Source organism: Prionailurus bengalensis, chromosome C1, assembly GCF_016509475.1.
Source record: "Prionailurus bengalensis isolate Pbe53 chromosome C1, Fcat_Pben_1.1_paternal_pri, whole genome shotgun sequence".
NCBI classification, from domain to species: domain Eukaryota; kingdom Metazoa; phylum Chordata; class Mammalia; order Carnivora; family Felidae; genus Prionailurus; species Prionailurus bengalensis.
The window spans coordinates 158,960,949-158,976,908 of NC_057345.1; the positions used below are offsets into that span (position 1 = coordinate 158,960,949).

Below are 15,960 nucleotides of genomic sequence, written 5' to 3' on the forward strand. Positions count from 1 at the left end.
TGTTAGGACTGCGGTGGTTAGTAAAGAAGAAGGGAGTATATTGCCCAAACAAATAGGTCTACAACATTGTACACTTAGCATTCTCAGAATAAGTGCTTTCCAAGCTATTCCCAGGCAAGTGTCTCAATATCACTTACTATTAGGTTGTTTCACAGGATGAACTGCAACAACCCCCAGGGGCTGCTGAATATTACGAATTATGACTGACTGGTTTCCACCATGCCACTTATTGGCTTGCAAAACCTGATAAGTAGAGCGGTCAGTCCAGTACACAGAGTCTTCAAAGATAGTTAGGGCATAGGGATGTCGCAGAATCTGTGAAGTGAAGAGAAAAGATGAGACTTTGCCAACAAGTACAAACCAAGGCAAAAAAATGTAGAAAAGGATATCGTTTAGCATTTAATCATTTAAGACATAGGGAAGTCATTGTTCAGGAGACAGACAAAAAATACACTGCTTGACCTATATTTATCCCACTATAGCACTCAAGATACTTTCACATTTTTGTCGCTTTCACGTTGAGAAAGCACTTTCACATTGTGTCGCTCAGTCTTCATTTTTTCTCTGGTCATTACACTGGGCATCCATTTTACAAATGAAAGCAACACTGAAGGGCAGAAAGTAAGGTGACTTATCTGTATCCCCTACTCCCAAGCCTTAGCCCCCTCCCCTGTTATCACCACTCATTACCCAGTGCTATTTCTGCCACTACAGATTCACATAAATCTGACCGAGCCTACTTGCATGCTTCCTGAAGGGAGGGAGGCCCTGCCAGGGCCCCTTAAAGCCACAGAACTATCACCAATGGCAATTTTAAATACTGGCTCTTTGATAAAATATATATTTTCTATATCTTCCCATTCAAATTGTGAAAATAAATTCACCATAATTTTCTGAATAAAAGTTGATTAATGTACAGAATTGTTGAATCAGTATGTTGTACACCCAAAACTAATATAGCATTGTATATCAATTATTCTGAAATTTAAAAATACAAAATATACAACAGGCTATGATTTAACTGAGAAAGCTAAATATAAATTATTAATTTTTGCTTAACGCACTTTTTTAAAGTGTAGAAGCAACAGATTAGCCTCTACAGATCAACTTAATCACACAAATCGTTCCCAGACATGGCACAATCTGACCATGAACTAGAATAAAAATATTTATTTTCTGTTAGTAAGGAAAGATGGATTGGCCCTCACTGCTATTGATATTTCCTGGATTGACCTTGTAATGTCTAAGATACAAAAATTAATCTCTTAGTTCTCTTGTTAACTCTATTTGCTTTCTACTAAGCCGCTATTGTGGGTTCAGCGTGGTCTTCCTCAAAACCAACTTACCAAATCACTGGCTATCACCTGCCTCCGATGCTGTCCATTATAATCACAATAGTCTATGTAGTCAAGATAGGAATCTATGAAATAGAGCAGTCTGTTGGGGTAGTCAATAGTTATGCCACTGGGCCAGAAAATCTTGTCCTGAACAATGACAGTGCGCAGACTGCCATCCATGCTAGCTCGTTCAATACGAGGGTGATGGCCCCAGTCAGACCAGAACATCAAATGGTCACTGTGGAAAGAAATCAGTTACCAGTCAGAAAGGATATATTTCAATAGGGAAAGTAACTGCCATTTTAAGTAATACAACATCATCTTTATGTTCTGCTTAAAGTAAATCATCTCTAATTCAGAACATCTATACAGAGTTTATTATTTCCTCTGAGTGTCACAAAGTAAAACTGTAATCATAATACAATCATAAGCCATCTGGGTGTTTCTAAAATGTTCATAAAACATGCAGTACATAATGACAATGAAAGTCTCAATGCCTATTCATGTTTCTGTACAATCCACAAATAGTTGATCTAGAAAAATCCATCTGGCCTTATTTATCTACCCTGTCATTTTTTTTTTTCAACGTTTATTTATTTTTGGGACAGAGAGAGAGCATGAACAGGGGAGGGGCAGAGAGACAGGGAGACACAGAATCGGAAACAGGCTCCAGGCTCTGAGCCATCAGCCCAGAGCCCGACGCGGGGCTCGAACTCACGGACCGCGAGATCGTGACCTGGCCGAAGTCGGACGCTTAACCGACTGTGCCACCCAGGCGCCCCTACCCTGTCATTTTTTAAGATAAGAGTCAATTTATTCATCATCAGAGATTCATCATAAATTTCACTGGTGTGTATTACTTTATAATATCTAGGAAATCTATATTGCATCAAGCATAATTTGTCTAACTCACGATCTTACAGAGAAGAACTGAAGTTAGAGAATTTTAAGTAAATTCAAGGAAAGAAGCCATCAAAGGTTTCTAAGCACATGGGAGAATTTCTTCTTCCCGTTACAACCAGCGGGCAAAACTTTTCTTCCTTCCATGACATAAAACGGAGTTCTAATAAACAAGAAATTGAAGCAGGAAAATCTTGCCTTTTTGGTTGTATAACCATGTTACAGCAAACTGGCCCGTCTATGGAATACCACTGAATGCATTCATTAGAGACCTAATTATATAATTCTATGACAATCAATTCAATAATTGTGTTACCAAGCTAATAAATCAATGTGTTCTTTAATTGAACAACCAATGGCTCTTATGTACTTTATGAAGAAGAGTACACAGATAAAGGAAGGGTACCAATAACTACTTGGATGGTTACCATATCTATAGAAATGTTTAAACAAGGTTTCATTTAAAATCTTAAGATACACGTATAGGCCATATCATGCTATTATTGTTTTTCCCTTATAACCATTTCAAGGCGATATCATTAAAAAAAAAAAAATCTTACCTAATTCTGGGATCTAATGCTAGTCCCCTTGGATTTGATACATTATGACTAATCAGCACAGTCCTGTGAGTCCCATCCAGTTTAGATACTTCAATTGTTTCCAGAGCATAGTCTGTCCAGTAAAGATTGCGACCTACCCAATCTACCACCATACTTTCAGTCATGGTGACACCACTGTTAAGTAGCTAAAGAAAAAAGGTGAATTAAGAGTGAATTCTGCGGAGAATGAATAAATTGAAATTATGTAAATAATTATATGAATAGATTGAAGTTCTATGAAAATCTAGAATAAGGCAACTAAACTTGTCCTAGGATTGCTTGTAAGGATTAGAAAATGTTGTCTTCCATGTAGCTAACCACAAATCAAAAGTACGGCATTCCACGAAAAATATACTACATTTTGTAGAATTGAATACTCTGGGATAACTCTACCGTTGGGTGAGTGTGTACTTTCATTTGGTTTCAAAGCTTTTGCATTTAAACAAAAGCTCTATCCATTCGCTAAATTGGCAACACTATGAAACTTTATAACGTTCACATGCCAAAATAATATCTTTATTGATTAAATGCCAACAATTACAAAATAAAGTCCTAAGGGGCAGAGGAAACATAACCATCGAGGGTCGAGAAACTGAAACTGTGGGAGATGGATTGAGAAATATAACTAAATTAAAGCTAAAGAAAAGCAACCCCTTAACTACCCTGCATTTTCCTCTGCTCTCATCCACTAGGGAAAAAAAAAATTACTAAAGCTATGTCAGAGAGTTTCTGAAGTCTCTGCGTCATGTGACCTGGAATTTAGAATCATGGATCCACCTTCAGACGTCACATTCTTTTCTAAAACACGCATATATTGAGAGTTATGAATGCCCAGGCCCCTTGGGTGCAATGTGGCCCAAAAGGAAAAATGAGAGCTACCCAGGATGAGGTAGGACCTGTTCTCACTGATGAGTAAGAGTAATAATCCCAAGACAGGGGGACTAGTGAGGCCATAGATCAGTAGAAATGTACTTACTACTCTTCTATCTGTTCCGTTTAGAAACGCACTCCAGATTGTACCCTGACCTCCATCAGACCAAAAGACACGACTACTGATTGAATCAAAATCAATAGCTACAATGTGAGAACCATTCCGGACAACTGAATAGATATTGTGAACCTGGGAGGTGATATTGTCAGCAACAATTTGGTTCCGACTTGCCACAAGTAGCAACAGACTTTCAGATGCTGTTCAAGAAGAAAATGCAAAAATGTCAATGAATCAGGGAGCAACCACAATTAAATTAAAACATCTCTTAAATATTTGATGCAATACTTTTGATAACAGAAGGAAGATATAATTCCAAACTATCGTAATAGGGAAAGCAAATTCCCTAAAAAAATAATTTAATCACTTCATTCTTTATCTTGATAGTTAGCTCATTTTCATGAGTATTTAAAACCAGCTTTTTCCAAAATATCTTTTTTCCTTGAGTTATACCCCAGTGTTTGCCTAAATATCAGTCTGGAGCAAACTACACTTGCATTGTTCCAGTTACTATTTGTTACTTTTGCAGTTACTTTTGAATTTTATCTTCCTTCCTAGAATGTGGGCTTCCTGATAATTCTTCCTGATAAGAATTGTGTCTTAAATATTTTTGTTTTGCCTGAGGCACTGAGCTGTGGCAGAGACTTTTAATTATCTCTCAATATCTCTTCACTTCCTTTTTAGTAATAAATCATACCAAGTTTTAGCATGGTGCACAGCCTTCCCCCGCCCCTGGACTGTCTACCATTCAGCCTCCTACTTGAAAAAGAAACTATTATGATAACCTTCTTTATTTGGTCATTTTTTTAGGTGAACCATCCAAATCAATATCCTAATAGCTAGTATAATCACTTTCACATTGTAGAAACTGAATTAATATTGGCTGAATTGAATCAACTAAGCATTATATATAAAATGCTTAAATATGATATAGAAATAATTTTTAAATAATATAAAAGCCACTGATACTTTAAATAACATAAAAATCATCTACCTATTTATATTTTACTCTCTATTTTCCAAAATATCCCAAGATCTTTATCATTATTAACTTATTTAATCCGCACAATAAACTGTGGGTTAAGGAGTTACATAACCCATCCAGGATTCAACTCCAACGCTGTCAAATGCCTGCATGCAACATTTGATCTTAAACTCTGGAGTGTGCTGTTATTCTGGCTGGAGGTAGTTCACTTTCAAGTTCAGTTATTACCTGTAACTTTGCAAGTCCTTCCGTTAGTGTCTAACGTGTATTCTTTATCACACCAGCACCGGAAGGAACCTCTCATATTGTAACAATGCTGGCTACAAAAGCCTGGGACATCACATTCATAGATGTCTTCACAGGTCTTAGAGTCATTGGCAAGCAGGTATCCTGATGGGCACACGCATTGAGCTCCATAGGGCCCCTGAACACATTGGTGAGTGCAACCACCATTGGAATCTGAGCAGCTGTCCTGGTCTAGAATAAAGAAAGAGAAATCACAAAGGAAAAAAGTCAGGAATCTTTGCTTTTTTTTTGTCCCACCCTGTTGTAATATTTATCATACAGTCTCATGCCACCTTCATTGTAATACCTGGGTAAGAGCTAAGAGCAGCTATTCACTTGGATGAGCTCCACAGGCTAGTCAGTGTCTGCTCTAATTTCCTTAAGGATTTACTCTCCTCCACAATCACTGTACTTAAACCACTTTTTTCACTACCACTTCTATTATAATTCCATTTAGTGCAATGAGAGAAACTTAGGGAAATACTGTCGACATCAAAAAACACAACTGTCATTGAGAAAGCATGAAAAGAGACCTAAATTACTTCCTGCTTGCTTTCTGACATTCTTCTACCTATACAGAAATGAAAGATGAGACATTCAAGAGCAAGGCTGGAAGGTCTATGAAAGGGAATAAATGGAAAGGGAAAGGAAATAAGAACATTAGAGGGCACAGATCCACCGACATGCCATCACTCCTTCCTTTCAGGGCCACAGCAGCAATGCCTGAAGCCACCCAAAGTTGGTTCACATGGCTGGTATGCAAATGCCTCTATTTCCATGTGTACTCTAACTTATTTTTAAGAGACGTGACAGGAAACATGCTCCAGAGAGGGAAGTAAGTCAAAATTACTAGAATATTTTCAGCACAAACACAATCCATATAATATCATAAGAATCTAAAATATTTTGCAATCATACCTGGCTGGGGTTCATCTGAGAGTGAGCATTGATTAAAGAGGAAAGAAAGAAAGGACAGCAATTAGGATTACATGCCAATCACAGGATTTTAATCACAGCAAACACAAATCCCCGGACTTCATTTGCTTTGTGGCAAGTTCTGATTGAAATTAGAAAATATTAAAGTTAGAAAAACTTAGGACCACAATCCAAAACAAAAATTAATTTGACAATCTAATGGCCTCATTTAGTCCCATTTTTCTAAAAAAGAAGTAAAAACACAGAACCAAGTGCAAAGGATTTAATGAGAAATATCATCCAGTGGTGATTTATTTGAAGTCCATGATGCTTATCCCTACACAGATTTGAATTCATAGAGGAACTGAAATCCCTTCCTTAAAGCTGCATGGGGACTCTGACAGTGGTGATACACAGAAGGCCACTGCTCAGAAGGAATTTATGGCCATTAAACTGTGGTCAGGAAACTTACTGCAAAGTGGGGATTCATCTGTCCCATTGGGGCAGTCAGAGATGCCATCACACACTGCACTCAGATTCACACAGATGCTATGGCCAGGGCACTGCCATTGCCAACTGGGACAGTGAAAGGCCTGAGTAGGGCAGTCCTTCTCATCACTCATATCCCTGCAGTCATTGTCCCCATCACAGAGCCAATCTCTGTAGATGCAGTTTCCATTATCACACAGGAAGTGAGTTGAAGGGCAGGTCTTGGGGGCACAGCCGTGATGCTCATCAGATCCAAAGATGCAGTCTGGGTGTCCATCACACTCCCAGCTCTTCGGGATGCAGACACCATCTGCTTGGCACTGAAATTCATCTGGGTGGCACATCCCAGGAGGCCTAGTTGCTAAGATAAATGCATGGGAGAGATGAGCTTATGAAGGTAATTCATAATCCTTTTTATATAATTCCTAGATTAAGAAGAAATGATTTTGGATCAATGGTGGGTTTCTGATAATGACTATAACAAATTTAATATTAAAATCTAGAACGATATAGGGTTCTCAGACATTGCAGTGCACAAAAATTTTTCTATGAGTCCGATTTGTCCCTGAATCAAAAGAAAATCGTTTCATGTGTTTTTGACATTCGTTCAACTACAGGTTAATAATAAAATTCATCTTCTTCTTTATTAAATAATCACCAGTTCACTTCAATAGAATTCAAATTGCCATTAATTTGTTACTTTGAATTGATCAGTTTAATATCAAGTATTTGGATGTTGTTAATTTTCCCTCAAATGAACTACATCCAATGAAACCAGCACACAATAAGTAAACAAAGGGTGACAGTAAGTCCTTAATTCTTTGCTAAATTTCCACTATGCCAAGTTTCCTCCCAGGGACCTTGTAAGGCAACCACAAGTCAGTGGCAATTGGTAGTTTAACCACAAATCACAGAAGAATTCCACGTTTTCAACAGAAAACAGGAACACCAGTGACTACGAATTTCTGGGTGTTGTATACATCTATAAAGTATTAAGCATTTTATTTAACTTTTATTTTTATACATAGGTTTAAAAACTTATTTTCTGAATGGGGAGGAAAATTGATAAACACCTGCTTTTCATGGTCGAAAACACCATTATTCTAACAAGTGATCAACTAAATCCATTTGACACAATTAGTGAGCAATAAAAAATCATGTCCACTATAGGTCTCTAGCCCATGGAGATTATAGATCCGTCAGATTTATATTTTATGAAGTTCTCCTTGAATCCTATGACTAGAAGGAATTTCTTTTCCGTGAACCCAATTGAATTTTATCTGTATCATTTTCTAAGGCCTTCATTAATATGTACCTTGCTTCAATTATTTCTTATGTTATATAATTTCTTACCCTACTCTAACACATAACATCTTAGCAGATATTCAGCAAAAAATAGCTACAAAAGAATTCGAGTCAATATCAAATACCACTCCACGCCCTATCTATACCATGATTTGACTGCTCTACTGAAATTTAAAAGAAACAATTAAGATATCATTATATATAGCAAGCCTCAAAAATTTGAAACCCACGAATTTGGGATGTCCTAGGAAATATTCATAGTGAGAACAAAAATATCTAAGAAACATGGAACCTACTTAAGAGACTGGAAAGTGCCCATTTGTAAAACCACTTGATTCACAAATTTAAGTTATTATTTGGAAATACCTAGTCAACTCTACTGTATATTCAATACTGTATATTCGATACTCTTTGATAATGGTTTGTAATTTAAGCTGTCTTCTCTCCAGTGTATGCGAATTAGAAAAAACCTGTGGTAATATGAAATGATTCCTTGGCCTGAAACATGTAGGAATATGGTACTTACAACAGTCTACCTCATCAGAGTGGTCATTGCAGTCAAAAACACCATCACAACGATATATGTTGCTAATACATCGACCCTCACTGGCACATTTGAATTGGGAAGCAGTGCAATTAATTACTAAGAATGAAAAAAAAAAGCATTCAAAATTAGCTCAAGGAAAAAATGACTACACATTTTTAAATGTCATGAATACAAATGAAGCAATCCACTTACCACAACCATTTTCATCAGATCCATCAACACAGTCCTTGTCCCCATCACAGACAAAAGATAGGTCAATACATCGATGATCAGGACAACGAAACTGACTAGGTAGGCATGTCTCTGTAAATTCTAACGTCATTCAAAAACAAAACCAAGTAACAGTTTATTTCTTGTTCAGTGTGTACCGGACCGAAGCTGCAAAATGCTAAGGAGATACACAGGTTATCTCATTTGTACATGTGTTCAAAATTCCTTCACATCAGCCATATAGCCAAAGTTAGCCCAGAAGAGTACTCAAAGCCAGGACAGTTTGAGGGAAGAGGAATAAGAAGATTATAGGTCAGAGTCAGATTCTGTGATTAAACCTTGAAAAATACATTACACTTACCAAAGTGAGCATCATGGGCTTGGACTGGACTATACCTCATGAATACAATTGGGTCTGTGACTCTCCACCAAAGCTAAGCAACGGAGCCCAACTGGGCACCATGGTCAGCCTGACCCACATGCCGCAACAGTATATAGACAGATCATGACTGGATTTAGTCCAAAGTCTAAGCAGAACGTTTCTAGAAGCCAGAGTCCTACCTTGCTAAAGAGACATACCCTTAGAGTCAGATGTGCTGGCTGTCCCATCCACAATATGAAGCCATATTAAATATAGACGCACAGAATGTGAAAGCTAGAAGAGGTCTGAAAACCCATCTGCTACAGAGGGAAGTGACCTGCCTAGTCATGTAACCAAGACTAGACCTTGGTCCAGGGAACTCCATCCACTTTCAACTACTATTGTAGACACAAAAACAAACAACAACCTAAATGAAATCAGAACTAGCAAGATGAAAAGCAGGCAGACAGCACCAATGAAATTTAAATTTTCTGTGCTTCTGTGCTTTATTCCCTTTTTGCCTGTATGAAACAAAAAGAAAAACCAATAGCCAAATGTCTTATATGATTTAGAATAAAACAAATTTGTGATATATAGATATATAGATATAGATATATAGATATAGATATAGATATCTATATCTATCTATATATCACAAATTTGTTTTATATAGATATAGATATCTATATCTATCCATATATACATACATACATATAGTGGATATATAGTGGAGGAATTGTTTCCCACTCATGTCTGGATGTTAGACAGACACAGTCCTTTTTCTGCATCCATAAAACTCAATGATCAGAGGACTCTAAGCATCTTTACTCTTTACTCTGATAGCCTATTGATACAGGGATTGACAGATGGAACAATGATTACAATCCAACAAAAACTGTGTGAGCCTCAGGGGAAAATGTGCAAGGCCTACTAATTGTTCAAATCTATTCATTAGGCTGACCAACCAAGAGAAGTCTGCGCAAAACTTACCGCAATTCTTCTCATCAGATCCATCTGCACAATCATTATCTGTGTCACAGAGCCAGCTCCTTGGGATACACAGATTATTATCACAGGTGAATAAGGATGCAGGGCAGGAAGTGGGTGCCTGGGACGGACAGTTCTGCTCATCACTGCCATCCACACAGTCATTCTGCTTGTCACACTTCCAGTGTGCAGGGATGCACTCTCCGTGGCTACAGGTGAACGCTGAAGATGCACAGGAATTATCTACAACGAAAACAAACTGGTCACAAAGACATTTGCTTTTACAGCCCTATTAAGTGAGTTCTTACCTTGTAAAGGCCCAGTTCTTCAACGGGAGCAAATATACAAAATAAAGAGAGACGTGCACATCATTCTTACCATCACCATTGGCTGACATTTATGTAGCAATTAATTGTCATAAGCCAGGCGTTTTTCTTAGTGTTTTATACATACTTTTTCTCTCTTAATCTTCACAAGTATACTGTGTGGTATGTATAATTATCTGCATTTTACAGATGAGGAAACTGAGGCTTTGAGAGATTTAGGAATCTCCCTAAGATTCAATCTCTAGTTGGTGCGACCTGAGACCCATCCCGTACTTCTCAGCTACACTTCGTCTAATCTCAATTTCACACTTAGTCTAAAGAAACCTTGAAAAGGTGTCATTGGAAAAACGCAAATTGATAAAATATTCAGGTAAAAATTTGTACATTTAAAACAAGAAGAAAATTTTAGAAATTTCAGACAAGTGGGCACTTCTATTTTCATATCTGACACGCTTCTTTCTCTCTAAAAAGACAGGTTATTAGTATTATTGATCTCACCTTGATAGAGAGTTCTTAGATTTCAATGATTCTTTTTTTAAATTTTAATGGAATGCTTTTGTTTTCTACAATAGCATTCATTAGGCCCCCGACTTTATACACCAGATTACCATGGAAAGAAGAAAGTAAACATTAAGACCATCAGTTCACCCCTATTTTACTCCAAAGTGGGGGAAAGGAAATATACCACCTGAAATTTTCAAACGCAATGATTACAAGTACCGATTATGAAATATATTCTTTCAGATACTAAAGGTTATAATCTATTTATTCTGACTTGACTTTTGGAGGAGCTTGTAATAACTGCATTGGTCCAAACATCCAATGTCAGATAAAAACAAAATGTTGCTGAAGATAGCCCAAATCAATGGTAGAAATCAACTGTAGCATGATCTATGAATGATATTTACTATCTAGCTTCCTAAAGCCTTGGGGGTACATATTAAAAAATCCAAACTTCTAGAAGATTTTTTCCCCCACAGAGATAACCCAACCATAAAAAAGAAAAAAAAGAAAAAAAAAAAGGTCCGCCTCTCTGTTCTATTCGTCGCTGAGTATCTCCTATGTATAAGCTACTTACTAAATTTGCCACATAGGTGCTCATCGCTGTTATCATGACAGTCATCTACTCCATCACAGCGGTAGTGACTGGGCACACATCTGCCGTTGCTACATGGAAAGGAAAGGGCACCACACTGCTCCAGGGGTGGTTCATGGGATGGGTCTTCCTGGCATGTCAAGTGATTAGAAGTCAAATTCATTCCATACGGACAACCACACACCCGCTGGAAATTTGGCACTGGGAAGCAGAAGTGGCTGCAGTCACCGTTTGGATGTGTGGGTCGGTTACAGTAGTTAGAACCTGCAAAGGCAATGAGGGAGACAGTGAGTTATGTGCATTTCCACTGGGTTGATCACAGGGTTAGTGGTGAAGGAAAACAAATGGGAAAGAACAGTGTTCACACCCAACACTAAAAAGTAGCTGCTTCTTAGAAATCAACATGCCAAATGGAACATTCAGTTTAAACACAGAAAATGTCCTAAAATGTGTTTTGCCTGACAATATCTTTAGGATTAACAAAGTTGAACAGAGATTGTTAAGTCTTACACTATTTAACTCTCTGGGTAGCAGGAATATATAACAATCAGGAGCTGTATTAAATCATACATACTAAAAAGTAAAGGAGCCACCATATTGAACAAAATACAACCATGTAAAAGAACTTGGCAACCTCACCAGTCTGAGTGTTGGCATCATATGATTTCACATGCATTATATTAGTGATGCCGCTTCGGATAACTCTCATGTCTCCACCATCCATTTTCCTCACTCGAACGATGGCACCCAGTCTCCAGTCGGTAAAAAACACATAGTCTAAGAAGAAATACCAGTGATTAGTATTATCATCACAGCTCACTTTGGAAAATGCAATAGACTTGTAACGCTTCTTGCAAATGTGAGAAGATTCTCCCACAAATATCTGTAATATATTTCTGTGATCATTTTCTGTGACTTATTACTCTCTAGAAATGGCTCCTTAGAAGGCTACATATTTAATGATACCAGAGTTCTGGTTCAGGCAGGCATGTATGGAGTATTGTGATGGTATTTAATAGCAATTAGGTTTGGACTTCCACAGGTAAAAATAAAAAATTGGATTATTCAATAGAGCATTAGATGTGTCTCATATGACCGAGTTCTTATCCCACCTAAAGCACTAAACTTCTCAGTGCTTATAGGCGAGTACTTAACTGGATGAGGGTTCTTTTTTTAGTAAAATTAAGGAAATAACTAAATCTCTAAGCTCCCTTCCAGATCAACCCCTCTATATATCCCATGTCTTAATTGAGGACACTAATTTTGTAGCTCTGGGGATCGATCAAATTATCCACAGAAGTGTGCCTACCTCTCCAACTGTAGTAATATTCCATGAAGTAAAAATAGTTAGTCATGTTCCCTTTATGCTACCAGAGCAAGAAAGTAAACACACACATTTTGAATAGAATCAGTGGATTTTTCTTTTTAAGAATACTTTAAAATTCCCAGCTAACCAAAAAAATGCCAAAAATGCCACAAATTTTATCATTAGACCAATTTCCCTTATCTGTGGCCTAATCAATGACTAATCAGTCACTGGACTTACTAAACCTTATCTAGACTGACTGACAATCTCAATCCCACCACTCATGAAGGTATCTTACTATACTTAAATAGATAAGAAGTTCAATAAACCTTTCACTCCTATGTGGTGCACAGATAGCCAAGCATATCTAGCCTTTCCATAAAAAGAAGGATAATTTCTATGGTGTTGTGCAATCAAAGAATTTTCCAGGGGCCCGTGGGTGGCTCAGTCAACTCTTGGTTTCAGCTCAGGTCATGATTTCCCAGTTTGTGGGTTTGAGTCCCACATCAGGCTCTGTACTGACATGCAGAGCCTTCTTGGGATTCTCTCACTCTTCCCCCTCTCTCTCAAAATAAACTTTAAAAAAAATAATTTTCTACAAGAAATTCACAATGAAGGGCAGTGTTGGGAGAAACCTACTACTATTATTATTATTATTATTATCATCATCATCATTATTATTACTATTATTATTATTATTTGGGGAACATGGTGTTGCTTTTGTGAGTATGCACTAAAATTTTTTTCATACTGATGAAACCAAAAGGTATTGAAAGTGCCTTTTTATTCAATCCCAAAACATTCCCTCAAGGAGCAGGAAAAATTTAACATTCTTACAATGTTCCTATGTGACATCAAATGGCTGTCTGACATCATTAGTGAAAAGGGAGTAAGTGGAAAGGCATAAATAGAAAGGGGTGAGTATGTAGAATTGACTCATCTCATCATAAAAACTTACTCTCTCAAGAGCATTTTTAAAATATTTTTAAATACCATGCACTCCTCCACAGATAAACAGACAGCAGGATGGAACATGCAATATATTTACTACCTATTCATTCCACACTATATGCATGGGAGAAAGTCTTTGATTTACAGTCAGTATCTAGCCTGTTAAAGCACCTTGCTAATTATCCAGAGTAGGATGTTCCATCCAAGTACACAAGCAGCATATGGTCCAGGGCCTTTTGTGGATCACAAAATGGCACTAACTGGACTAATTATGGTTTGTCAAACAGAACCAGGTTAGATTTGAGTCTCTCTTCATCCTCTTGGCCTGGCAATTTTGTATAATGCGCAAGCTATACAATCATTTGCAGAAACCTTGTGTTCAAGACTAAATAAACCACCTGTTTCACAATGCCAAGCTACACTCAACTCAAAACCACCACTCCACTCAAGAGGGGAGCCAGGACAAGGAAAACTGAAACATTGTGATCATTGCTGCTGTGTTTCCCAGAATTTCACACCCACAAGCAATCTTTATTAGCAGCATTAAATTATCGGAAAGGTTCATGAAAAAGCAACTATGTCTCGCTGTTTTTCACAAGACATACACTAATTTCTATATAACAACAATGATATCAGTTACCCAATATGTGTCTAAAAAGTTTCAGAGTCATTCAGTGCCTATGCAGTTGATAAATGTGTAGTAGCTTTCCCACATGAATTCTAAGAAGGTTTTTACAAAGAATAACAAAACACAAGACACCACAAACACTCCTAGTGTTTTATTCTTAAAAGTGATAGAATCAGTAGTTTATTTCTTTGGGGGATATTTATATCATAGAGTACTTGGGGACTTTATAATACATGTAATCTACAAAATGCTATACCTATATAAATTGTCAATTATTATCTCAAAGCGTCTAAAGCAAAAAATTCACAAAGTGAAAAAAACCAAATGTTTTGTCTACACATAATAGCACCATTCTCATTTTTTGTATTCTAAAGTAACCAACTTTTCTGGAGTTGTGAGATTGCCAAATGAGGATGAGTCTACTGTTAACAATTTGCAAAGTATAAAAAAAACACACACTTTTATTGCTTCAAAGCATACCTCCAAAGACAGTAAGTCCAAATGGATGTGTCATCTGCTGTATATGGCCCAGGTTTCTTCTGTCTAAGCCATCAAAGGTGCTGTGCTCAATTTTATCAAAAAAGGCATCTACCCAGTACAACCGTAAAGCACTAAAATGATAAAATACTTAGTTATCTGTTATCCAGAAACTAGTAATGCACCCTTTCCACGGAGGACAATCATAAATGGTATGTTCAGTTGAAACATTTATTAAACAAAGTTTTAAAGATTAGATTATATTCATTAAAAATGTGATAGTTTTTGAAAATGGCATGATTTCATTCTTTTTCATCACCTTACTTATGCCCCCCACCAATGATACAATACGTTCTAACGAAGCAATTTTTAATTGTCTTAAAAATTTTTTAATGTTATCTTCCAGTTAGGTATTTTATTTTTCTCCTGGTTAAGTCCATAAGTTAACAAAATATTGGTAGTAATCTATGTTTAAAAGACTACATATATTTCTTCCTTTTGTCTCTTCTATAGACTACTTTGGCATTCATCTCTGTAAGCTTTTTCACCCTGTTATCTTTTCCTATGTTCCTAGATCATCAATTTCCTGAGAACTCTATCCTATACTTCAAAATTCTCCCAGAGTATATATATGCAAATACACATTTGTTAATTAATTGACACTAAAGATTTCCTACCCACAAGATGCTCCCTATGAAAATTACATATCACCTGAACTTCATCAAATCCCCTATCCTACTTCTAATGTGATTTCCATCTTGCCTCCTCTGTATGGACCTCCCACAAGGTCCTATCATTCTGCTCCCTCTATCAATATCCTCAGAATATTCATGAGTGCATTAGTTTTCATCCCAGCAGAAGCTGGCTAACTATGTGTTCTTTGTGTCCTTGTATCATACTGTGTCCGTCTCCCAGTGCCAATGATGTAAAAATATCTGAGTGCAAGTAGTACCAGTTTCCTCACTCCATCATACTGCTTAATGTGGTCCACACTAAGAGGGAACTTAATAATTCACAATGATTCCTACTTACCCCCAGTCAATGGCCAACCCATTGGGCCATCCAAGAGTAGTGTTTACTATAGGCAAAAGGTTAGATCCATCACTCCATGCTCTCATAATTTTAGCAGGACGGAACCAATCAGTGAAGAATATATACCTAGAAAAAGAGGTAATAAATCAAAAATGTTAACACTGGAACAAACTACATGACTCAGATTTTCCAGAGACATGTTACAATTTCATTTTCTGTATATGTTCTTGGGCTTA

The 15,960-nt window shown here is 37.0% G+C and overlaps 1 protein-coding gene across 2 annotated transcripts in view; it reads right to left on the reverse strand.

Annotated features, from left to right (window-relative positions):
- LRP2 (LDL receptor related protein 2) overlaps window positions 1–15,960 on the reverse strand; it is a 199,123-nt gene that overhangs the window by 90,862 nt on the left and 92,301 nt on the right. For both annotated transcript variants that reach the window (XM_043576972.1, XM_043576970.1), the window contains exons 18-30: window positions 15,725–15,850; window positions 14,696–14,826; window positions 11,970–12,107; window positions 11,313–11,594; window positions 9,912–10,151; window positions 8,543–8,662; window positions 8,330–8,446; window positions 6,482–6,859; window positions 5,038–5,286; window positions 3,813–4,024; window positions 2,798–2,982; window positions 1,347–1,575; window positions 138–315 (exon numbers count right to left, since the gene is read on the reverse strand). In XM_043576972.1, the coding sequence (XP_043432907.1) occupies window positions 138–315; window positions 1,347–1,575; window positions 2,798–2,982; window positions 3,813–4,024; window positions 5,038–5,286; window positions 6,482–6,859; window positions 8,330–8,446; window positions 8,543–8,662; window positions 9,912–10,151; window positions 11,313–11,594; window positions 11,970–12,107; window positions 14,696–14,826; window positions 15,725–15,850 (2,585 nt within the window). The remainder of the gene's footprint in view (window positions 1–137; window positions 316–1,346; window positions 1,576–2,797; window positions 2,983–3,812; window positions 4,025–5,037; window positions 5,287–6,481; window positions 6,860–8,329; window positions 8,447–8,542; window positions 8,663–9,911; window positions 10,152–11,312; window positions 11,595–11,969; window positions 12,108–14,695; window positions 14,827–15,724; window positions 15,851–15,960) is intronic.